Genomic DNA, 25,821 nt, shown 5'->3' on the forward strand with positions numbered 1-25,821 from the left:
ATGGCCGCTGTGAACTTTATTTTTCTACTTCCCCATATGCACGTAACAACATTTTTTTCTGTTCTCTCTCCCCCATCTGGGCTGTTATGTGGCTGCCCACCTTTTTTTAGCGCATGCACACGCATTTTTTTGTTCAACATTGTATAGTTGTTTGTCACATTTGGTCCATCAGGATTCCAGAGAAAATGAGCCTATGCAACTGGGACTTGGCTGTCTAGTTTGACAAAATGATTGCCAGCTTTACCACATGAAGTTATCCAAGGTGACACTTTTTGTGTCTTAGCCTTAGATTGAAGGGTGGGATTTTTGGCAGGCTGAGAAACATCAATTCACCTTGGTGATCTACACCTCAGTAAATCAAAACCTCATTACAATGATCAGGGAGGGTTCCAGGGAGGGGGCTGAGATGTAAATTTGATAGTGTGATGTACTATGGAGTAGATGGTGCTGTGATGTAATCGTATGACTTTAAAGCTTGGCTATAATCAGTACTTCCTGAACTAAATTCCAAAAAGCATGATGATTGCTGATCCTGCACATCTCATGCATTTAATGGACACAGATTGAATGTGTCTGAATTCCAGTTATAGTCCGCAAGATCAATGGCAGAGCATGCACTGTCAACTTTATCCAGCCTTGGGGTAGGCACTTCCTCTCATGGATTGCTGCGGACATTGTAAACTCCGTTTATACATTAGGAAAAGGCTGTTCAAAACTGTTGACTGCGCTCATATTTTCACATTGGTGTTTAAGGCCAGTAAATGTAATCCAGAACGATCTCAATCACTCAGTGTCCAGCACCTGTTATTGAGAATACCGAAAGCAGTAAAAAAGAAAGTGTAGGATACCTCACCAGCCTGAACAGATTTATATATTTTTACCTCCATAGCTGCAATATTCTACATTCATGACCAGTATTGTCTGTGGTCTTTTTCCCAAAATGGGCAACATTGAAGATGAAATTGTGGGATATCTAAAATATTTCATATTTATCTGTAAAACACACACACACACACACTGTCACACACATTCACACTCCCAGCCTCAGTAGATCATTTCCATTGTTGCTAGGTTTTGAGAAACTGGGCTGGAAATATTTCTTTGCCTGGGCAACACTGGTTGTAACCACAGCAAAATTCTTACAGAGGTCACCAGAAGCAGAACTCACATGATGAACATTGTTACAGTGAAAACAAAAACTATTATCAAAAATGTCAAACATGCTTATAGATTTGTTAGTATATTTCAAGGTCATTTAAAAGTTTGGCCCAGGGCCAAAGACATGAACGACTTTCGGTCTATAGCCCTTACCCCCATTCTCATGGAAACGGTTATATGCAAACAACGCACAGCATCACTGAGCGACCAAATGGACCTGTTGCAGTTTGCATACAAGGCTAAAAGGGGAGTAGAGGATGCAAGCTTGACACTCCTTCATGCTGTTTCACAACACCTAGACAAGGCAGGGGCATATGCACGAGTTGTATACATGGACTTTTCATCAGCTTTTAACACTGTGCACCCAAATACACTTATTAAGCATCGCTGTGATCTGCAAGTTCACCCCACCTTGATTTTATAGATCAGAGAGTTTTTATTCAACCGACCCCAAGGTGTCAATCTGAACAGATGTTTTACTGATGAGCTGATTTTGAATACAGGGGTTTCTCAGGGCAGCGCCCTGTCCCCTGTTTTGTTTTCTATTTATACCAACGAGAGCATGTGCAACAACAACTGCCTCACCCTAGTGAAGTACGCAGATGATATGGCTCTGGTAGCTCGCCTGACCAATTGTCAGTCTTTGAACACATATGTGGACTATGTTGCCGAACTGACCGAGTGGTTTGATAAGAGCAATCTTAACAAGACCATTATGCCCCACCCACTGTCAAAGCCACTGCAGATTAATGATCAAGAAGTGGACATTGGCACCTTGGCACTGAAATAGACCAGACCCTCTCTTTCTCAGGGCATGGAGAGGCTGTATATAAGAAGGCCCAACAACAACTTTTTCTGCTGCGGAAACTTACAGGATTTGAGGTCAAAAAAGAGATCCTGAGCAGTGTCTACCAAGCTCTGATTGAAAGTGTACTAACCTTCAACATTGTGTCGTGGTTTGGTCACTTGTCTGTGAGGAGCAAAGCCAAACTCTCCAGAGTGGTCAACCAGGGAAGCAAAATCACAGGCTGCACAGTAAACAGAATGGCCAACAAAATCCTTGAGGACACATCTCACCCCATTCATACCTCATTTGAGATGATGCTGTCGGGGCAGAGGTTCAGAGTCCCCTGTGCACAGAAGTGCTGTTTTAAAAAATCCTTTATCCCCACTGCCATTGCGCAGCTCAACAGCAACTAAGGAGGAACCTAGCTGAGCTAGCTTACAGCACTTTATATTTAGTATTTAATTTTTAATTGCCACTGGTCAACTTTTTAACTTCTTAACTTTTGACTCTAACTCCTGTTTAGTACACCACTTTTTACTTCATTTTACCTTTTTACTGCATGAGATTTTACTACATGTACTGTGTTGTCTTTTTGTGTGCATTTGATGTTCTTACATGTACAGTATTGTATCTCTATGTGAGTTATGCACCAGTGAAAGACACATTTCCATTATTGCCTGGACAATAAAGTTTTTGAACCTTGAATCTTTGAATCTTAAGTTAATGTTTAAATAAATTTTTGGCTATACTCCTGATGTTGAAATGCACTTTGGAAGTTGGGATAAGCGTAAAACTGAGGGTTTTCTTAAATGCCGAAAAATGTGCGCTGGGTTCTGAAAGAATGGGTAGGTGTACTGATTGTGACATTCAAATTATTTCTCAGTTGAGATGTCTATTCAAAACCTGTGAAGATTCCTGCAAAGTCACTGGGGAAATATATCAATGCATTAATCTATCCAAAACAAAAAGCACGCACTAAGACTAATATAGTAGAATCTATTGGCACCCACGACAACAGCAATGACACTGATTGGAGGTAACAAGCTGAACATATGTCAATCACATGAATGCTGAACATTTCGTTAGCGCCTGGGGGAATGTGATTTTGTGAGCTGATGTAAACATACTAGACAATACAAGAGTCAGATAGCTACCTAATTGCAGAATACTTGGCAAGCTAACCAACTTATAATTGAACTGTCCAAAATGCAGGCTCATACATCACTGCCATCCTGTTCATTTTAACTAGGAAATTGGTGATACAATCAGGCATTCCATGAAATCTTGTAGCAAACATTAGCAAAGTGGCTTGTCAGATAGCGCATTACTGTCGCCTCACAGCAAGAAGGTCCTGAGTTTGAATGCCGGCCTGGGCCTTTCTGTGTGGAGTTTGCATGTTCTCCCGAGTCCTCGTGGGTTTCCTCTGGGTACTCTGGTTTTCACCCACAGTCCAAAAACAACATTGTCCACAGGTATGAGTGTACGTGCCCTGCGATAGATTGGTGACCTGTCCTTGGTGTATTCCTGCCTCTCTCGCCCAACGCATGCTGGGATAGGCTCCACCTCTCGTGACCCTGACCAGGATAAGCAATGTAGCCTATAGACAATGGATAATAATAATAATAATAATAATAATAATAATAATAATGCAATTTAAGAAAATTAATTGTAATTAACTATTAAACAGAATATTAAGTACCTCATTAATAATTTGAGGCATCTGCTAAATGCCTGTAATGTAATGTCATGTCCCTACTTCCTAATGTACCAAAGAGATATCTGCTTAAATTTGCTCAGAATACATACATGTAATCTGACATTTGGAGACACAGTTATACTATCGTCTAACTATTGATCTATGACCTAAAGTTACTGTTACTGACCTAAAGTTATTATTATCTATGACCTAAGGGTTACTCTGACCCATTATTCAAGGTTTACCTATTATTCAAATGAGTTCAAATCAGATGAGAGTACAACTGTCTCCAAATATCAGTTTTTATGTAATCTGAGCAAATTTACAGAATATATCTCTTTCATATACTAAGAAGTAGGAACAGAACAATAGCAATCTTGTTGTTCCTAGTTCATGATTTAAACAAGGACAAGGCAACTGTGGTCATAAAGATACGATACAAGTTTATATTACTAGAAGGAAAACATTAATGTTTTTCTTTCTGTTTTACTGAACTGCTCCTTGTATCTTGGTTACGTATCTGTGGGAATTTATTCTGTTGTCTCCATGTGCAAATGTAGTCAAAGCATGTTTGTACAAGTTCCTTAGCATAAATAACATTGTCAGCAGTCACTCATGAATTAATAATGACATGCTGCTGGACCTGCTTTGCTGTAATATCAGCACGCACACTCTCCTCCATGTTTTACGACACATCAGACTAGTCTTTCAAACTCATGAGAGCACAGTAGTTTTAAAGAAGTCATAGGGATTCTGGAGACAGTGAGCCAGTGAACATTTTCGACACTACAAGCCACATAGTGTGCGACAGGAGGACTGAGACTGACAAGGGTACTGATACAACTCTTGCTGATCACAACAGACTCCTTAAGCAGTTTGAGTAAGGCAACTTATTGTTAAAATTTACAGGTATTTAACAATAAATCTTACTTATTTTTTGCTTTTAAATTAAGTTAGATTCCATTTTTTAAAGTTCTCAATTTATTTAAGAGAATTGTGATTTGATTTTACAGTGCATATCCCTAGTGAGTAGATAGGGGAGACGCCAGAGGAATCTTGCCCAACTTAAGCTAACCTAAGCCTCTTAGGGGAAGGCCCAAAAAATTCAGTTAATAACTGACCTGTTACAGAGCCCTGTTTAATGTTTGCATGCACTCTCCATTTGTTTAGTTTTTTTCTGAATTTAGAATGCCCAACTGCATTGCCCTCAGGCAATCTGGCATAGCGCATTCCAGTATGTGTGGCCCTCCAAGGACCACAGCCAGTCGCTCAATCTTGATCTTCCACCGACTAAGCTGCCATAAATACAGTGACACAGCACCATGCAGCCAGCATGAATTGCAGGTCCCTGTTTGGCCAGAGGTGTTGCTATTGAGCAACAAGGTCAGAGCCTTCCCTGCTGAGCATAGCAGTCCCATCTGGCCTGCAGACCCCAGAGTCTGCAGTGGTATGCTCTAAATTCATTGCAGTCCTCCGGCACATTACGCAAGTATGCACAATATCAACATCCATGAATAAGGCAATAACAGTACAGACACTCTCAAATGTCTTTATATTGTCACTGTTTTTTTTAGCTAGCAGAGAAGAATGAAAAAAATTAATAGAAAACATTTCTTACTTCAAGTGTGGTGGTGCACTGAGAATTAATTCCCTTTAGGCAAAAATCCCTTTAAAAGATGCAATTTTGTGAGATTTAAATTGGCACTGTCTGTATTACTGATCAATTTATACATTTATTTCAAAAGCTTCAGCAACAAGCCAAGCCATATACAATAAATACTGTACAATAAAATATCTAGAGCCAGTTTTTACACAATATCACAAAAGATCATGCTATGGGATTTACTTACTTTTAGCATATCTTGCAAGTAATCCCTTTGACAACAAACACAAATTACAAAATGTTGGTACAATACATATTTATATATTGTATATTCACATGTATAAAGTGCCTTTCATAAAAACGTGATTTTCAAAATGTGAGATGTCATAACACATATTTTTAAAATTGTTTTCCTGAAAAGACATTTGTGACGTAAACTTTCAGTGTAAAACCCAGCAATGTAGCACAGAGGCTGTTTTTCACCATATGAAGGCAAAGCAAAATTTAAAGAGCGGAGAAACAGTTGTATAGTAGTTGACTATTTATCAGTTATTCACAGTTAAATATTTTGCCGGAGAGAAAGCCTCAGGAACACTGTATACTTAAACCACTTACATTTTCATATTGAAACATCCCTTAATGTTCATAGATTATATATATATATATATATATATATATATATTAGCCAGTCCTGTGTTTCACCTTGTTTTATTATCTGTTGAAAGCCATAATGTCCCAATAGTGGTCCATCATTGACTGGCATAGGCTGTTGACTGCATAAAACTACACTGATACTGTTCCTCCAGAACTTGTAACACAGGCCACAGGCCATAATACCTCCAGGTGCACACAAAATTAAAAATACACTTCAGCCACTTGAATGCCACTGAACAGACTTAAACCAACCAGAAAAAAAATAAATAAATGAGTACAATATTGAACAGATGTCACTAAAACCCTGAAGCTTTTCTGCCTTTTTTTCTCCTGCAGTTCTGGGGGGGGGGGGGGGGGCAGAGATGACACCAACATCTGAAGGGAGGCAGTGTAAGGCCCTCCCTGGAGACATGGCGACATGGGGGAATGGTTTCAAAATAAAAGTTTTTTAAGAACACCTGCGAAAGAAAACATCAGTGAAACCAGTCAGGTGGAGATTCTAAAAAAATCACCCTTTCCCTGCACAGTTGCACAGTGACAGCTCGCTCCTTTCTCAGAGATAAGATTTTGAACGATTACTCTTGTAATTAGTTATTTCAGTCTGTGTTGAAGTCACAGTCAGCACTGGAGTTAGAGTCAGAGTCACCTCAGTGCTGATTTAATGTGTCATTACAATTCGAAAGGGTCACTACTTGTCACTGAATTATCTCTGCACAATCTCAGTTAATGTTGTAGTTACCCATGTATTTACATTGTACGGCATGCCACATGGATCACATCTCATTTCAAACCCAGTGCTTCTGTTACACAAATAAGCACAGTGGAAGAACAAAACCGTATTTGGTCTTTCTGGAATGATATGGAATGCCCTGGAGTGGGGCCAAGCAGGGCCTTTAGGGATGCGACAATGAAGCGAACATTCTGTTCAAAATTCATGCAGTTTTACCAGAAATTCCTTTTGTAAAACATCACAGTCTTATAAAACAAAAACAACAAGTCTTTAAATGACTGGAATAAATATGGCAGCCATGTTTCAGAGAATGCTCCATCTGTACAGCCCCCCTGTACACCTCAATTCTGTAAACTGTAAATTCAATTACAGTGTGTGGAGTTGCACATGTACAAATTCATGCAGAGGACATCAGAGAGTCCAAAATGACTTCTGTCTCCTTGCTTGTGTCCATGGCCCATTTCCTACATGTTTTATAGAATTTAAACTACATATTAGTGTCAAGCTAAGCCCCACAGATCCTGACTTACACAGCAATAAATTACATGTATTACTTTCAAAATGATATCTGTAGCTTCTTTCCACTATTCAGCCTTTCCAATAATATCCAAAGGAGCTAAATTCAAAGAAGGAGTTGCCACCAACAACCACAAAAGACACAGTTCACAGACATAGAAAAACTCAGCAAGACACAGCACATACACATTATACAGGCAACAGCAATAGCTCTGATCATATGCTGGATGATGTGGAGGTCAGTAAGCATTTGGAAAGATTTGTCCTTGTGTGCGTGTGTGTGTGTGTATGTGTGTGAGTGTGTGTGTGTGTGTGTGTGTGTGTGTATGTGCAAGTGTGTATTTGTCCTCCGGTCCTGTCCAACATTTGCAGCGGAGGGATTTTCAGATTGGGAGGCCTCGGGTTCCAGTTCTGGCTCCGGTTCAGATTTGGGCCCGGGTGGGGAGGGCTCAGTACTCCCGGGCTTCCTCCAGCTCATTCATGAAGATGTCCTGGTGGGGGTTCTCGGTGCAGTGCAGGCCGTTGTTGGGCGGTCGTACCGCGTGGAATCGAGTCCAGTCCCCTTTGCACAGGATCCAGGGCAGGACGTCCACCTTGAAGTGCAGCTCGGGGGAGAACTCGATGCTGATGAGGTCGGGCGTGCCGGCCCCCTTCCCCCGCGTGATCAGCCGCATGCGGTCGTCGTAGCAGCACTGCTGGGCCGCCAGGGTTCCGCTGTCGGCCACCAGCGAGGAGCGTGTGCAGAAGCGGGCCGTGGGCTTGTACACATCCAGCCTCTCCTTCTGGGAGCTGGCGTCGTTCCAGCGGTATCGTTTCTGCAGCGCTTCGTCGAAGATGTCCACCACGCCGTAGGCCACTTCCGAGGGGAAGGAGCAGGGGCAGCTGGGTAGCTCTGTCAGTACCTGCTGGAGGTACCGCTGCAGGAAGTCGCTCTTGCAGTTAAGCCACTTTTCACAGCTGTCCACCTCTGCGACAGGGAGGGAGAGAAGGAGAGAAAGAGAGAGAGATAATATTACATGTATTGCTGTGTAAGATTTATATTGGTTATATGTAAAGTTATGTCTAATCATACCATATTTTTGTTAAAATACATATTGTTGTTTGTTAGGTTGACATTACACAGAGTTACACTGATGTTCTCCACTACTGTTTGTCACACTGGGTAAGAGCATCTGCCAAATGACTATAATGTAATATTGCCAATGGAAAAACAACATTGATTTATTTGGCAACTGTATTGCTTTATGCTTTGTAAGAGATTCTGCTAAATACCAGTAAAGGAGAAGCAAAGTTAACAGAACTGAAATCACCTAGAATGACAACGACAATCAAATAAGCAATATACAGTTAAATGCAAAAGCATTGAGACAGTGATACAATTTGTTTTTTCAGCTGTGCGCTCCAGCACATTGGATTTTAACTACAATAATGAGGTGAAAGTGCAGACTGTGCTTTCGTTTGGAGGCATGAACATTCATATTAGGTGATCTGTGTAGGAATTAGAGCCCTTTTTATACATCCCCCATTTTAGGGGATGAAATGCAATTGGACAAATTAGCATAATCTTAAATAAAGTCGTCATATTTAGTACTTGGTTGCAAATCCTTTGCATTCGATGACAGCCTGAAGTCTGTGACCCATAGACATCACCGCACGCTGGGTATCTTCCTTGGTGATGCTCTGCCAGATTTGCACTTCAGTTCCTGTTTGTTTCTGGGGCATTTTGCCCTCAGTCTTGTCTTCAGCAAGTGAAATGCATGTTCAGTTTGATTCAGGACGGGTGACTGACTTGGCCAGCCAAGAATATTCCACTTTTTGGCCCTGAAGAACTACTTAGTTGCTTTAGCAGTATGTTTGGTGTCACTGTTCTACTGCAAGATGAAGCACTGTCCAATGAGTAGGGCCAATGATGCAAAGACACACAGCTGGCAAAGAAACAGATTAAGCAGCCAACTGTCCCATTACTTCTGCTCCCCTAAAATGGGAGAAGTATGTATAAAAATAGCTGTACATCCTACAGGGATCACCCAATATGGATGTAAATATGTTTTATTTCAAATCAAATATGCAGGAGCGCAACGCCAAAACAACAATAATTGTGTCACGGCCCCAACACTGCATTTAACTGTATGCCCTCTGTGCTTGATCTTAGACATAGGCTTCCTGATGGGAGAGCATACAGTTACACATAGTGAGGCATCATATAAGTGTTTTATTTTTGAGAGAGAGTGAAACAACCAAAAACCTCTCAAAACACAGGTGGCCGGCTCTGGTCTGCATGTATTCTGAGAAGAGAGGCAGGGTACCTACTTACCTGCACTGAAAATCTCTGTACCGTTCTCTGTCTCATAGGGGATGAGTTCAGTCACAGCGTTAGTTTCATCTGTGCAGCCAGAGGAAGTCATAGGATAGAGTCAGTTTAGGGGAGGACCTGCTGGTATTTGTACCATGTTGATCACCATGTGAAATCACATACATATTCTCATGAAAACCAATCTACTCTTGATGACTGGGGGTGGGACTAATTCTGGAGTTTGAGTGAACACGCTGACCATGGAGACTAGTGACTAGTCTGAGTGAAGAAGGGTGATAACAAAAGACTCTTCTGTGAAAGATGGAGACAAGATGGTTTTAGGTGTCTTAGTGAGAGACTGAGACGATCAAGGTTATAGAAAAGTGAAATGTAGAGTTTAAAGTCTGTTAAAGGTATCTGTTATGGTGTGGAACGGAGATTTATATGTCTTATTGAAGGATGCAGATCAGAGAGGTTTTAATGAACAACTAAAATTACGGAGGTGTTACACTGCAGACTACTGTAAAACATTACAAGGGTTGTGGAAGATTAGAGACGGACCATCACCTGGACACTGCTGAATGTCACAGGTCCTGGTCTCTGTTGCCGTGCAAGAGTAGCCACATGAACGTGTGCGCTTTTGGTCGCCTTGACCACAGGTGGCACTGCATGGTGACCAGGCACTCCACTCGTCGTCCTCCTTATCTGAGGGTACAGGAAAGCAAAAATGTGACCATTCGGTTGTTTAAAATGGCTCTGTCCTCTCATGTTTGAGATGGGCAGTATCTTCTTGCTGCTGGTTGGGGACTAAAACTGTGGCAAACTCTCTTTCTCTCTCTCACTCCTTCTTTCTCTCTCTCTAATTTTCCATTGAAATGTTTCGCAAATGTTAAGGGAATTTACCGAAAAGAAAATCCGAAAGAAAACATTACGTAATCAAAAGAGTGCCAGCCAAATATTTACTGAGATTTTGCAAGACATACTAGCTCTAGGAAGAGTGATTATAATAGCCCTCTCTTGGTTATACATGGTTGTAGCCCAGAGACATCGAAGAGGGCATGCAATGGTCTATTTAATGACATTTTTTGGGGCTTTCTGGAGCAGAAGCATGTGACTTGGGTCTCTGTTATGTCATCATTTATTTAAAAAAATCTGTTTCCATCACCCTTTATCACATCTTCTCTTTATTTATTATTTTTTAAGTGTTGCATGCTGCTGGCAAACAAGTTAGCCATGAAAACATTTCTTACACATCCCATATGAATAAAGTGGTGGTTGTATTTCTGAAAGAAGAGCTCTTTGTCAGTCAGGTGATAAAGAATGGTCAGTTTCTTAATGATGTTTATGTACAGGTTTTACCATTCGCGGCCTCTCCTATGAGAATGACTGTGTTGGAAGTGCCTTCTTTCAGTTGTAACGAGGCACTGGATTGAGAGCTGCAGAGTTTTTGGAAGTTCGTTAGCACATTCAGAACAATAAGCCTAGGATGTAAAAACTCAAAAATTAACAAGTCCAGTCTCTGTGGAGACAGATTTTTATGTTTCTCAACTCCTTAATAAATGAAAATACCTCCCAGACACCGTATTTTACAATAATATATCTTTTTTTGTTGTTGTTTTGGTCAAAAGACATTCATCAAAGGATTTCTGGTCTGGAACAGACACCTCGCATATATACATAGAATCTCAGGTGACAGCAATCAAAGTAGAAATTCTTCCCAACTACATGGCTCAGACTCTGGCAGTCTCTTTTTAGGTAAGTTATGAGGAAGGTTTTTATATACGCATTTACGCAAGTTCAGGTAATGTGAAGTGTTCTGAATGTGATGATGTGGAACACAAATGTTTCGCTCGCCCGCATACACGCATACACAGCAGGCTCAGGACGGTGTAGCCAGCACTGCGCCCCCTGGGCCTGAAGCAACTAGAGGGACTAGCAGACTGGCAGCGGTGTAGGGAGCAGATCCATGTGGGGAGGGCTTACCCAAGCCTCGGGCACAATGGTCTGAATCTGTGCAGGAGGCAAAGGGGTTTAACACGTCCACTGCTCCAGGAGATGCAATGATTAGTAGAGGCTGCCAGGCCCTCAACATTGAAGGGGTCTGAAGGCTGTGCAAGTTAAAACGGAGATCAAGGAGAATGTTTTTTTCATCTCAATATCAATCTGCTCCCCCTCTAGGTTCTGAATGGGCTGAATTTTGGACGCATGGATAGGCCAACATTACAGTTTAGTGATAGATCCTTTGCTGCGTAGGCAGATGGACAAACTCACTGGGCTCTCCCTACTGGGGTTATTGCAGACCGTACCCATAGCGCTATCAGCTTATGCTAACAATGTCAATGTCTGTTAGTGGGCATGTTCAGGTGTTGGAGAAGAGCCTGAGGATCTATGAAAATGCCTCCTCTGCCAATATCAACTGGGAGTGTGGCTTGACAGATTGGGAGATGAGTGAGGGGGCAACACCCAGTCTACCAGGGGGATTACACTGTATGAAAAACTGAGTTTCTGTAATATATCCGACCTGTTAAATTTCAGTGAAATTTGGGGTGTCGGTCATGAGCGGTAGTCTCATCTTGTGTCAACGCGTATATTTCCAGAAACTTCTGCACACTCCGGGCCAAATATGTGATCGGGGATTTCTTAACTCGGATATTCCTGATTAATTCATGGACTCAGTCTGCACTGAAATTTCATGACGTGTCCTTATATGTGGAAGGTCATGTCTGGTAATTTATGCCAAGTGTCTGGACCAGAGCACCTTTGTGCATGGAATGATGCTCGTTTCTGTAGGGCCTGTGAGAGGATGTAAACCTGGGCCATCTTCTTAAAGCCTCCAGTGAATCCTTTGTGGTTCTGGCAGAGTTGGCTGGGATCAGTTCCAGAAGAATGTTACAGCGGGTTATGCAGGAAGTATGTGGGTCCCTGCCAGGCCTTTTAAAAGAGTGTTTGTTTAGGACTGTACTCTTTCTGACCAGTGGAATGTTGATACAGTTCCCTCATCTTGGATGTCTCCCCTGCTGTGGGAGATTGGAAAGAGGATGGTTTTTTTTTGGGGGGGGGGCATCCAATCCTTTACAACCCTAGGGGAGTTTGAAGTGGTAGGGAAGCATACTTCATTTGTGTAAAGGTGGAGCACAGATGCTCTCTGGCAGGGACGAAGGCTGAGTTTTTTGGCCCAAAAGGCCAACCTCCGTCTGAGTCTTGCGCATGGGGCTATAGCTACCCACAGGTATCAAACACCCTGGATCCAAGTAATAAGGTGGTTTATCCTTTTTGTTCAGAACCTGAGTCCATAGCTCACCTGTTGAGTGCCCTAGGTTGATGGGGGTGTTTTTGTTAGTTGAGGTTCTATTTCTTGGCTTGCATGAGGCTTTTTTCCTTCTTTTTTTGTTTCATTTTTGGGCCTACGTATGTACAGACATAGAGGCCTCTGCACACTTCTGGCGTGGCCATTTTGAAGACTAGGTCCAACAAGATTCAGAATCTGGAGGCTGTGAATCATGTTTTTAAGATGAAGAGGATGTTAGCTGTTAAGAGTGGACGTGGCATATTTTAGGAAACATGGAGGGCTTTGTCCATATATGGTGCTTTATTATTTCTTACATCACAGGCACTGTTTATTCTTTCTGAAATTATTTTAGCATCTTTTTTTGCTTTCCTTTTATTGTATGCTTCTGTTGTAAGGTCAAACTTTATTGTCTGCCAGCATGACTGTACAGAGGAAGCAGTTTTCATTTAATACAGAGAGAGAGAGAGAGAGAGGGCAAGAGAAAACAGCACAGTAATTTTGTTTTCTGGCCCTTTAAAGGCCCCGGAATTCTTGAAACAGCTCAAAAGAGGGGCCGCGCAGAGTGAGGGCCCTGGCAGGGTCTGGGGGGCTGGAACAAGAAGAATAGTGGAGGCTTCAACTGTCTGCCCCGGTCAGCCACTGTGCCTAATCTCTCCTCTAATTGAGCAAAAATATGAGCTGTTTGTTCCGGGGACCAACCCCATGCCGCTATTAGTGAGCAACTCAGCCGGCACTTCAAAGGGACCAGTGTCAACTTCATACAGGATTGCACAATGCCCTGATGGTGCGCTCTCTCCCTCTCTCTTGCACTCTCAGCCAGTAACACAGGACAGCAAGGCTTCATTCTCTACCTTCCTATTTCTTTCTTTCTCTCTGTTGTCTGTCAATATCTCCCCATATCCTCCATTACGAAAAAGTACAAAAACCACATGTGAACAATAAAACCTGTGGAGAGAACACATTAAAAATAATCCCACTTATAAGATGACAGCACAAAACGGTAACATAGGCTATTTCAAGTCACATGTTTTGTCTTTACATGTGAAAATTGTAGTTCACATGTGAGAAAGATCAATAGAGAGAGAGATGAAAGAGGAGTGGAGAAAAAAGACAAATGTGAAAATGCTTAAAAATCCAACGAGCAAGAGACAGAGAGAGAAAGAGAGAGAGCGAGAGAAGGGAGGGCATGAAGAGGGAGGCAGGAATGGTGGAGTGATGGAGAAGGCAGAAGAAGGGAGGGTGAATCCACTCACCGTAGGTGCTGTTGGAGTCCCACCCCTTGCTCCACTGCCTGTCCCAGTCTCCTTCCACCCCACTCAGGGCTGACTCCTCACCATCATATTCGAGTGTGTAGTCCTCAGCCGAATCCTCCATGCTTTTGCGTCCTGTCCCATCCTCTCCTGAGTCAGAGTACCCCCAGAACAGGGGCCAGAACAGCTTTTGGTTCCCCAGCCAGGTCTCTGAGGACAGCGGCTGGTCCCCACGGACCTTGGCTGGCGCCATCCCGTTCTCTGCCTGGGGCTGATCCATGAGCTCAATGGTGACCTGTTTGGAGAAATGGCCCCTATTACCCTCATTTCAAAAAGGTCCTGTATCATCTCATTGACCCCTCACCGTTCCCTCATTTTCAATCCTCTGTTGTCTCACCAACATTTCAGATCCAACAGTGAAAATAATTTAGGTCAGCAGTCATATAAGCCTACCCCTTCTCAGGTCAAACTGCTGAGGCTAAGCAGGCATGGGCTTGGTTAATACTATGGCTATTAAACATTCTGTTTTTAGGAGTGTTAATCCTGGTATCCTGGTCAAATTCCTGTGAAATTTATTGAATCATCCTCTACATCTGATTAGCTTCACAAACCGTTGCACTTCCCAACCCACTGTGGTTCCCCAGGTTGTCACTGTAAACTATAATTCAGTTATATATATATTAGGGGTGCACCGATCATGAATTTTTATGGCCGCTTCCAGTTGCCAGTATGCCGATTTAAAGCCAAATCAGTCAATACTGATTTCGATAGGCGATTTATTATTATTTTTTTAAAGCAACCGGTAACAAAGAAAACATAAGATTAAAAAAAATGATTTGCTCTATAAGTTACCAATACATTCAGATACTTTCATCGTGATTATTACTATTATTATTAGCAGCAGAACTATTGTTATATTGTTGTAGCCACACAGTGAAGGTGCTCTCATTTAATGTGGCTGAATCTTTTCTCAACTGCTTAATGAGGAGTTTGTTTTCACGGCTTCACACCATGATCTGCGCCTGTGCTTCATTTTAGGAGACTGTTCCTGCTGAAAGTCTGATCACATCCTGCACTGACATTCTCAGTCACCCGAGGAAGAGCTGCTCTTCTGTTTTTCCTTACGTATCACAGTAACGAACGAGCATCATGGTCATCGAATGTGCGCTTTCGACCACAATTTCTGACCCTATTTGCTGATGTTTTTCCCATAGATCTAAATGCAGATGTCACTTTTGACACTGTTCCTATTGAAACACTAGCCAGTTAAGCAGTCTTCGTGACTGAACCTCCTGCCATCCATGCCCCAATAATGAACCCTCTTTCAATGTCACTCAGATCTTTTCCTCTTTCCATCTTGATCTAAAATCAACTGGTCAACTGGGCCTGCTCAGAATTTTTTCATACATGCCAGAGAGCATGATAGGATGTTAATAGCTTAACTGTATCATGCAGTACACCTGTACGAAAGCATCTGTACTTTTTATGTTTCTCCACTCATTTATTCATGTTTTTCCTTTAATTTGTTACCTGTCTGTATACCCAGTACATGGCCAAAAGTATGTGGACACTCAAACATCATAGTCATATGTGCTTGTTGAAAATCTCATTCCAAAATCATGGTGTATTTATATGGAGCTGGTCCTCCCTTAGCTGCTTTAACAGCCTCCACTCTTCCGGGAAGGTTTTACAGTAGATTTTAGAACAGCTGCGGGGATTCACTTCCATTCAGCCACAAGAGCATTAGTGAGGTTGGGCACTGATGTTGAGCGATAAGGCCTAGATCACAGTTGCCATTTCAATTCTCCAGAATGTCATTGTATGCTGTAGCATTAAGATTTGCCTTCACTGGAACTAAGAGGCCTAGCCCAAATCATGAAAAACCAGACCAAAGGGTGTCCAGATACTTTTGGTCATATAGTGTAACTACCTTTATTGCTGTTCCTTAAACTTGTATATAAACACAAGTTTACTAACAATGGTGAGTAACTGGCAGGGCTCGGTTTGTGGGAAAAATTCAGGGCAATTAGAGGACCACACCTACTGGTTAAGTTGACACACACACTTGGATTGTGTTATGAATCAGTCCAGGATTTTAAAGCGTGCTTTTTTCCACAGTAGGTGTCCACATCTCCCTGTGCCCAGCTCTTCTGTTCCTACCAGGGTGGTCACGGCGTGTGACAGTTACTATTCCTTGTGACTAGCTAGCTGACATTTTTATCCAAGTCTTTTCACGGCTATTAGTACCACCAACATCAAAGGCAAAGTTGGGAGACTTCCTAGAGTTCTGTGTGAGCACAGCAGCCAGCAAACAGCAGTTCTACCCATGTTTGTTTAATCAAATTCCCCAAAGCTGTTACATTTACTGTATGACTGGTGCTCTGGCTTTGAATCAAGCCTCCGAATGGACTCCCACCCACACTCTGCTTTGGTTTATTGGCAAAGCACATCCCTGAAGCTAAGTGGAGTTATGCCACATTTCAGTGCGAAGCTTGTCAGGCTAAAAAATTCAACATGACATGTAAGGCAAATGTGATGTTAACTTCAAAATACTAAAAGGGTCCCAGATAGAGTGTGATTATTGACTCGTGAAACCAGGGAAAACACTTGTAATTTTCAAAATGTTCCTCAGGTTATACTGGTTGTAACATCACTTTTGGAAGATATAAAATTGCTTATATTATTTATTTATACTTACATTATTGCTGAGTTACGTAAGTGAATTACACAGCTTTGGCTTACTTCCATACACATCATGGAATACATATTTACTGAAGCAATCCAGGGAAAGTACGTTTTTCAAGGATTATGCCAGTAGGTGTTGCAACCCACTTGGTATTTGACTATAAACCCTATGTTAAATGTTAACAAATTCCTATGTTAAACATGCTTTTATTTTTCTGAATAGACAATATTCTGAATAGACAACCTATACTCTGGTTAGAATGAAATGTACACATGCCTTTAAGTGTGACTCTGCATATCTTAACTAACCTGAATGTTGGGGTTCTGTGCATTGAGCTCGAGGCCAGTGAGTTCTGGAAATTGGTCCAGCAGGAAGGGGCGTGCCACCTCTTCGGGCTCTGGTTTTGGCAGAACTCCCAAGGAGTGCTGGTGCCGCCACCTCCTCTTGTGACGGCGCAGGGTAGACGCTGCACTCTGTACCTGCTTGTGCTTCCTAAAGACCTCCAGCCCATGGTGGACAGCCCTGGAGGGCGTCTGTGATTGTGCCTGATGAAAAATATAACTTCATTAAATTTCAGCATTCAATGAATCTTGATCAAAACATATTGGACATTTTTAGACATCCATCATCGTCAACTTTGCTAAATGTTGTTGAGGGGTATAGGCAAAACCTTGGTCATGACATAAGCTGGGGGAACTGTGTGAGCTAATCTCTCCACAAATAAGAGATGCAGTTTGTAGTGGCTGTGACCAGTGTTTGGCCGCACAGATATGTTGTCCCACTGTGCCACACGCATGAACAGGGTAATCCTGGTTACATAAGCAACTTGTAAGGGCAATGCGCTGCTGCACAACCCACAAAGCAGCTTTCTCGACCATCTCACAGCTCCAAAAATGTGCACAGTCACCACGTTTTTATCTCCCCACACGTCATCAAATTCTCCCAAAGCACAAGAAGTAAGAACACAAGCCACCCAGGGCTAAATGTGATTTACCAAACAATTAATAGATTTGAAAAATCTATATCTAATATAACTTGACAAAAAAGGCTGAGCATGCCGTTTGCAGAGAGCGCACATTTTCATTTTGGCATATAGAAGACGTTCTTGTCTATAGCAACTTACATTCAATTCATTTATGTACCTGGATATTAATTGAGGCAATTCAGGAATCTTCCTCAAAGATACAATAACAGTGCCCGGACTGGGAATCGAAACTGCAAGCTGTACAAGATGAGTTTCCTAACCGTTATGCTACACTGATGAACATGCACATCATCTTAGCACAAATTGATGTGCAGCAAACAGTGCAGGACCAGTTCCAGAGCTGTTGCTTCCTTTGTTTTATTTTTTCCTTTGGATAGTTATTTGCATGCCACACCCGCCCCCACTGCACTTTGTGTCTACATCTAACAGCCACATCCCTTTGGCGAAATGGAGCCTTGTCTGATGATATGTGTCTATCAAGGCAAAAGCAGGCTTTACTCTATTTTCAGAGTTAAAGAATGAACAAAGAAGATAGATGCCATAATACCTGAAGAAGATACACTACATGGCCAAAACTATGTGGACACCTGACACCCAACATCTCATCCAAAATTAGGGCCATTAATATGGAGCTGGTCCGCCCTTTGCTGCTGTAACAACTTCCTCTGGGAAGGCTTCATTCTAGATGTTGGAGCATTGCTGCAGGGATTTGGTTCCATTCAGCCAGAAAAGCATTAGTGAGGTTGAGCACTGACTGGGGGCACTGTCATGCCAAAACGGGAGAGGGCCTTCCCTAAACAGAATCATCTAGAATGTGATTGTAGGCGGTAGCATTAAGATGTGCCTTCATTAGAACTACAGGGTCTAGCTCAAACCATGAAAAACAGCCTCAGTCCAGATATGTTTGGTCATATAGTGTATAATTCCAAGATTTTCCCTAGGATAGCACAACATTCTGGGCCTCCAGCAGACTGTGCCAGAGCAGTGGGGTGCAGCAACACTAATTCCTCCACTATATTTAGAAACAGATTCCTTTTCCGCCTTCACATTAAATTACTTTTCTGCTGAGAGATAGACAGAAAATGGGATCTGTTATTGTGAAAAACTGAATGGCCATTCATAATTTCATTAAATACATGGGTTGGATTTTTCACTGAGAGGCAGGTTTCTCCCTCTGGTAGCATATTTATAAATCTGTATCTCCACATGAAAGGTTTGGTTGACACCCATATGCATAATATTTACATGTAATCCATTGATACAGCTATTCAGTTATTAAGGAGATCTGGGTAAAGCAACTAGTTTAACAGTATTATTGCTGGGATTTGAACGTGCAATTTACTGGTTTCAAAGACACAAATGCACAGAGAATATGCAAGCACTCACACACACATTGTACAAACATATTCCAAAGCACACTGACATACCCACATGCTGCAATAAATTAGCACATGTATATCGACAGACATGCACACTCCCACCCACACACATGCGCAGACACACACGCACAAAGCTACAGGTAGCTAGTTAACTAGTTAACTGGATTTCACCCTCACCTTGGAAATGTTCAAGCCACAGCTCAGATTACATTAGGCATCAAAGCTACTAATTTTCTATCTATAATGTGTGGACCACTCTGTAGTCTCTGCACACATACAAAAACTCATTGTGCTTTGAACACTGAAAAATTGGCAACATGGGTTGTGAAGAATTCCAGCATCAATGTATTCCAAACCAGATGTGGACTTCAGCTAGTAATGCAGATTCAGCATTGCATTGCGTGAATCGACTGGATTCATGCACACTTACCAGTCGGTATGTTTGAAAAAAGAAGACCAATCTGCGTGTCATAGTCGCAACACACCGCAAAGGTGAACCATACCGTTTACATCTAAAACACTACTAAAAGTAAATACCCTAGACTTTATTCTGGCATTACCACAATAAAAACATTTACGTAATGGTGTTGTCCCACCTCCATAAAACAGTGCATGACCACAATCGAGTGAGTAACGGCAGCACCTTTTACTGTGATCTACCCCTCCATATTTTCAATCAATCAATCAATCAATCAAACTTCACTTAAATAGTGCATTTCATTCAATACATAAAAGTTCAATGTGCTTTACTTTAAAGTAATAATCTCGAAGATTTTCATAAAAATAAATGTCTGTTGAGTCACTATCTATCGCCAAATTAGGTAACACAATGTTGATCAAGCCTATTATTATATTAATTTATATTATTATTAATATAATAATTTATGATTAAAGAACTGGGTGTCTGTGGCGACATTCCCGGGAAAAAATCACAAGCGGCGCATAGTTAGTGACGCGTTTTCCATCACCCATCAGTGGTTGGTCCGCCAGAGAGGGTAGACGGAGCTAACGCAACAGGCTTGCTCTTCAACTCACTTGTGTGTGAGCGGTGTACTGTTTTTCCCGGTGTCTGCTAGCGTTACAATAACAGAGAAAAGGGGGGGGGCGGTTATGGAACCCTGAAAAGTTTTTGTGTAACATGAGAGGTCATATTATTTGTTTATGTAGATTTCGTATTACATTTGATGACAATGTAACGTTACTAAATTACATAGCCTAGCTATTTGCACAGCTAACGCTAGCTACCGGACCATGTCAAGAAAGGCAACATTAGTTTAGACAATGTTGCGCACAGTATCCATCTCTCATATCAGGTAACGTTGCGTTAGCTAGCTAGCTAATGTAATTAACACAATCTAATGTCAGCTAACAATTAGAAAAAACGCTAGCTAATGCTACCGACTGGTACCGACCTCGCAAAACGTCTCTCGAATGCAATGCTACCTTGTTGCAACGTTGCAATGTAGCTAACTAAAGGTCAGTTCAGATCAATGATTTGCAACGAGACTGGATGCAACTTGCACAATTCCAAGACGTCTGATTGCAAACGTTCTAACTGCACTTGGCGATTTGACAAGGTGGGTCTTTTGAGACCCCAGGCAACGGCTTCAGACGCTCTGCAACTAACCAGTTCACACCGCTGCAATTTTCTCTGCAACATTCTAAAACCGTTTTGTCTCGTTGCGAATCATTGATCTGAACTGGCCTTAATGTTACCGTTATTTACATTGCCATCAAGTTCATATAATGATCGAAATAAAGCCGTCTTTACACAGAGCATTAACCAGGGGTATAGGTGGAGCAGAGCCAGGTCTGATTTCAGTGTAAAGATGTCAAACCGGAGAAAACTAAATAAAAGAATACAGCAGTATGGATTAGCGTTATTATTTTATTACGCATCCTCATATGGTACTTCAGCCTTGCACTTTTTTGATGCAATCTCCTTTGTTTTTGTTTTATTATTCTTGTTCTGATTGCTAATTTAACACCCAGCTCCGCTTTATTCTCAAACAGTTTGCTAGCAAAACTAGAAACACCAGCGGTAACATTTTGCAAGGCAGTTGTTTCAAAAATATCACACAATAATCATTCACGAGAAAGACTGTTTAGTGTGCACGAGATACATAATTGTATGAGCCACAGTGAATCCCGCAAATTCTTCTCTACAGTGTAAAGATGTTCATACCGGGCAAAAGGTGGATAAAGAACATCTGTGGAAATTGATCATCATTAATTCTACCCCAGGTCTGCTACAGCATTTTAACCCAGCTCGGCAGTGTAAAGGCAGCTTAAGTTAGCCTTATGTTACACAATGAATGAGTGTGTACATAACGTTACTTTTATAACAACCATTTTTTATTCAGTAAATAGTAAGTGTTATAGTTGGCGTGGCCCAGGTGCCAACTGACTGACGTCACACAGGCGACACTGGTTGGATCTCTGGGAAGTGAGGTCCAAAAACACACCTGCAATTACTGCTTTTCGCCATTGGTACCGCCAAAGAGAACGAAACAGAAATCTTCGAGATTGTAACTTTAAAAAAGAAAAAGGATAAATTTTAGACTAGGCATACAAACTTCACCCATTCTCATCAGAGTAAAAAGTGCAAGAATTACCTAAACTTGATTTGTAAGGTATAACACATTTAAAATAACAACGAGAAGACTGTTTGTCAATGCTAAAATAAATGTGCCTGTGTTTCTTTGTTTTACTGATTCAGAAACTTTTAAGTGGCATGCAAAGTTAGTGCACTCATGGTCCAATTTCATGTTTTGTTGATATTCTAAGCGAAAAGAAGTTAGCACAACCTCTGCAGGGAACAACTATAACCATGACATATTTCTTCAAATTGGAATGCACAATTACTGTTTCTTTGTGGAATTTAACAGATTGAAAAAAAAATGTTTGGGCACCTTGTCAGTCAGTACTGTAACACCTCCTTTGGCAGAAATTATAGCTACCAAATGTCTCTTCCAGCCAACAGTCCTTCTATTCTTGCTTCAAATTTTTCCGCACTCCCTCCTAGTTCAGAAATATTCTTTTGGCCTTCTTGCAGTGCATGTTTTCAATAATATTTAAGTTTGAGGACTGTGAAGGCCAATCAAAAAACGTAACCCTTTGTTCCTTTAAATAGTTCATGGTTGATTTTGAGGTATGTTTTTGATTATTGTCTTCTTGAAATATCCAAACTATTTTCAGCTTAAATTACTTCAATGACTATCAGCTTCTAGGATGTGTAGATATTTAGTTGAATCCATTCCTGAATCAATTATTCCTTCTATCTGCATAATATTGCCTATGTAACTGGCTGCCACACAAACCCAAAGTATAATAGATCCACACCCCTGCTTAATGGTTGATCAGGTGTTCTTTTCTTCAAATATTTCCTCTGTTTTTCTCCAAATGTATATTTGGTGTCTGTGGCATCTGAGTTAAATTTTTGTTTCATCAGACCACAGCACTTTGTTCCAAAAAGTATCAGTTGTGTTGCATAGTTCAGTGTCCACACACATACAAAAACTCATGGTGGTTTTTCACTGAAAAATTTGGCATGGGTTGTGCGGAATTCCAGCATCAATGCATTCCAAACCAGACGTGGACTTTGGCTAGTAATACAGATTCAGCATTGTATTGCGTAAATCGACTGGATGCATGCACACTTACCAGGTGGTATGTTTGAAAAAAGAAGCCCAATCCAAGCAAGTCGCAACACGCCGCAAATGTGAACCATACCGTTTACATCTAAAACACTACTAAAAGTAAATACCCTAGACTTTATTCTGGCATTACCACAATAAAAACATTTATGTAATGGTGTCCTCTCACCTCCATAAAACAGTGCATGACCACAATCGAGTGAGTAACGGCAGCACCTTTTAGTGTGATCTACCCCTCCTGATTTTCAATCAATGATTATTAGAAGGGTCAGAGTATTTTCTTAAGTTCTGGTCTTCACATACCATATTTTAAGCTCTAATGAGTCTATCAAGTTTTGAGATCATAAAAAATGATTAATGGACCAAGTGGGTGGGTGCCTAACCTTTTTTACATGGGTTTTTTATTTATTTTATTATTTATTTATTTATTTTTTTACAAATTGTTACATTCAGCAAATTAATGTTTTTCATGTTTAAAGGGATTATTTACCCTCTTAAACCACATTATGTCAGAAATAGCTATGCATGCTTTTAAGACAAAAGCCCCAAGTTCACATTTGGCTACACTGCAGAAAACTGTATAAAAAAGAAGTAACAAAAATTTTAAACTGATCAAATTCAGGATTGGGGAAACAATAAGCTCCTAATTACGTTGTTGAACACTTGTTTAAGTAAATCATATTTTTGTCCCTTAAACTTATAAACAAAATGGAGGTTCGTCTCGTTATCATTTGCTCTGTCTGTGAATTTTTCATTATCTACCAAATGGTTAGTTTTAGTGGGCATATGTCCACGCCTTCAATAATTAGGAGCCTACTGAATCATGTCAGGCTTTAACTTGATCCGTTAAATAATTTTGTAACCTCTTTATGCAGTTGTTTGCAATATTGCACAAGCTAAGTAGTAACATGGGGTTTTTACTCTTCAAGGCATGCATAGCTATTTCTGACATAATGTGGCTTCTTGTAGAAGTTTTGCATTCCTGAGAGTAACACTGATGTTCTCCACTCTGGGTAAAAGGGTCTATTACGTGGTTATAATGTAAAGTATTGTGACAGTTCATCATTTGTGTTCACAACAACATTTGCTTTTTGAAAAACACACTAAAGAGCGGTAGAATTGTTTATAGCATGCACACGTCATATAGCGTCTTTCGTTAATCAGCAACATACACGTGAACGCCTCGTCTACATGTACGATCTTATCTGGAATAAACCAACGCCCGATGGAAAACTATAAAAACCGATGCACAGAGAAAGAGAGCATTTCGAGAAACGACAAATCAGAGACTTTTGGGATGTGGAAGAATAATAACCCAATAACTGTAGGCCTACTGATTTCGTCTGCGCATATGCATGAATATTAGTTTACTGCAATTTATTAATAGCAGTTCTTACGTACTACACCACCTCCAAATTGTCAGAATACCGTGAACACGAAATTAAACTGAAAATGATTGTACATGGAAACTGGAAACAGATCTGAATGTTGGGCTTACCTCCAAAAATACTCCACTTCTGAGTTGCGGGGTGTTGTTTGTAGGCTGTTTTGCGGGGAACCCTCTGATAAGCCCCCAAAAAGGTGTTATTAAGACAACCCACAACATCAAAGCTTTCCCTCGGCCTTTCAGCATGTCTCAAAAACGAAGATGCTCGCCTAATGTGCCTTTTCAAATCTGTAGTAACAGTCCAATGACACAAGCTTGAAGAGGTCGCTCGAGATCGTTAGCGCCACTGTCGTGGCGTCGCTTTCTGTGAAGCTTTTCCAATCCAAGTTCAACATCAAATAACATGAGATAATAATCTTTAACAAAATATTGGTATATGAAATGCAGTGTCATTCGCTTCTTCCTAATTCGCTGGGGTTAATCTGCATCGCGGGCGCACTATATAGTCCCACTAAAATGTCACATAAAGCTACACTTGAGTCATACATCCGTCATCTTAATGTAAAGGATGCAGATACCTCGATCTGTCCACTGTGCTCTTTTAAGTTCTCAGTTATTGCTGTAAGTTAAGCTTTATGTAGGGTACAGTATGTTACAACCAGAACGCCTTCCCCGCGCACTCCTTTTATGTTCGCACCGGTGCGTATTTATCTTGCCAAGCGCTATGTCAGAGAGTATGACTTGATTTCGCCCCAAAGCGGTGACATCTGGAGCTTGAACCGAGGAAACCAAAAGTATCCCGTTCTTTGTATCCTTTCCGGTCAGAAACCTTCCCAGACTTGTTCCAGAGGGTAAAATGCTTCGTTTTGTTATCCAACACGTTCTCTCCTTCTGAACCCGCTGCCTGCTCCCTCTTCTTACCGCTGTTTCAGGGTTCTAACAGTCCCAAGTCCTCAGCAGTGGTCCTCACCGCCAGAAGAGTGCCTGTGACGTTGGGGACTGCAAGAATCTCAAAGAGGAGCCGCGCGCAATCAAGAGAGAAATAAATTACACGAATGAGTGAATTAGTTTGGATGAAGGGAAAAATAGGACACTTAGGCTAACAACAAAAGTATTCGACAAAGGCTGGACCGTAAAGTGAAGTCAAAGGAATTTCACACTGAAAGAGCATATTCGCTTTTCAGCAGGTGCGAGGTCGCTGTAACTCGCACAAATGGTATAGTAAGCTGAATACATCTATTATGTATCTGCTCATTAATGATGTGGATAGCCTGAATTGATTAATGTAATGGGAAAGATCCTCACTGATGTGTTTATTTGTATCAGTTTGGCCGAGATAATACATGTTTTCATCCATAACGGATCTCCAAAGTGGTCCATGCTTATTAGTAAAAATAAATAGCATGGATTCAGTTTAATCCTCAGCATTGTTTTGCAAATAGCCTACATTGTTGATGATTTTCTTGATAAACATAGTTGCTGTCATCGAACTTTACAGAAGGCAATAACGAACGCTTACTCTTATGTGTAGGTCAAATGAGAAATGTTGGTTTACGCTGACTTACCTTAAACGCCACATCACCAATGAGGCTATTGATCTCACGTGTACGGGCGTGCATGTTTCTCTCAACACTCTAACATGCAAATGTAAAAAAGTTAACTGTCGTTTTCTAATCGAGTTCAAATGTGTTTATGCTTTAATGGAATGTCTCTGTTGTCACAAGGAAAAACAAGACATCCGTATTTCCCCAC

At 41.2% G+C, this 25,821-nt stretch overlaps 1 protein-coding gene across 1 annotated transcript; it reads right to left on the reverse strand.

The window, feature by feature from the left end:
* Nucleotides 1-5,174: 5,174 nt before the first annotated feature.
* Nucleotides 5,175-25,232, reverse strand: LOC135257006 (isthmin-2-like). The gene is made up of 6 exons (XM_064339335.1): nucleotides 24,181-25,232; nucleotides 16,971-17,207; nucleotides 13,980-14,271; nucleotides 10,005-10,142; nucleotides 9,459-9,527; nucleotides 5,175-8,111 (listed from the first exon to the last, which is right to left on the reverse strand). The coding sequence occupies exons 1-6, from the start codon at nucleotides 24,313-24,315 to the stop codon at nucleotides 7,594-7,596; spliced, it is 1,389 nt and encodes a 462-aa protein (XP_064195405.1). The 5' UTR covers nucleotides 24,316-25,232; the 3' UTR covers nucleotides 5,175-7,593.
* Nucleotides 25,233-25,821: the final 589 nt, after the last annotated feature.

This window comes from Anguilla rostrata, chromosome 6, assembly GCF_018555375.3.
Source record: "Anguilla rostrata isolate EN2019 chromosome 6, ASM1855537v3, whole genome shotgun sequence".
NCBI lineage: Eukaryota > Metazoa > Chordata > Actinopteri > Anguilliformes > Anguillidae > Anguilla > Anguilla rostrata.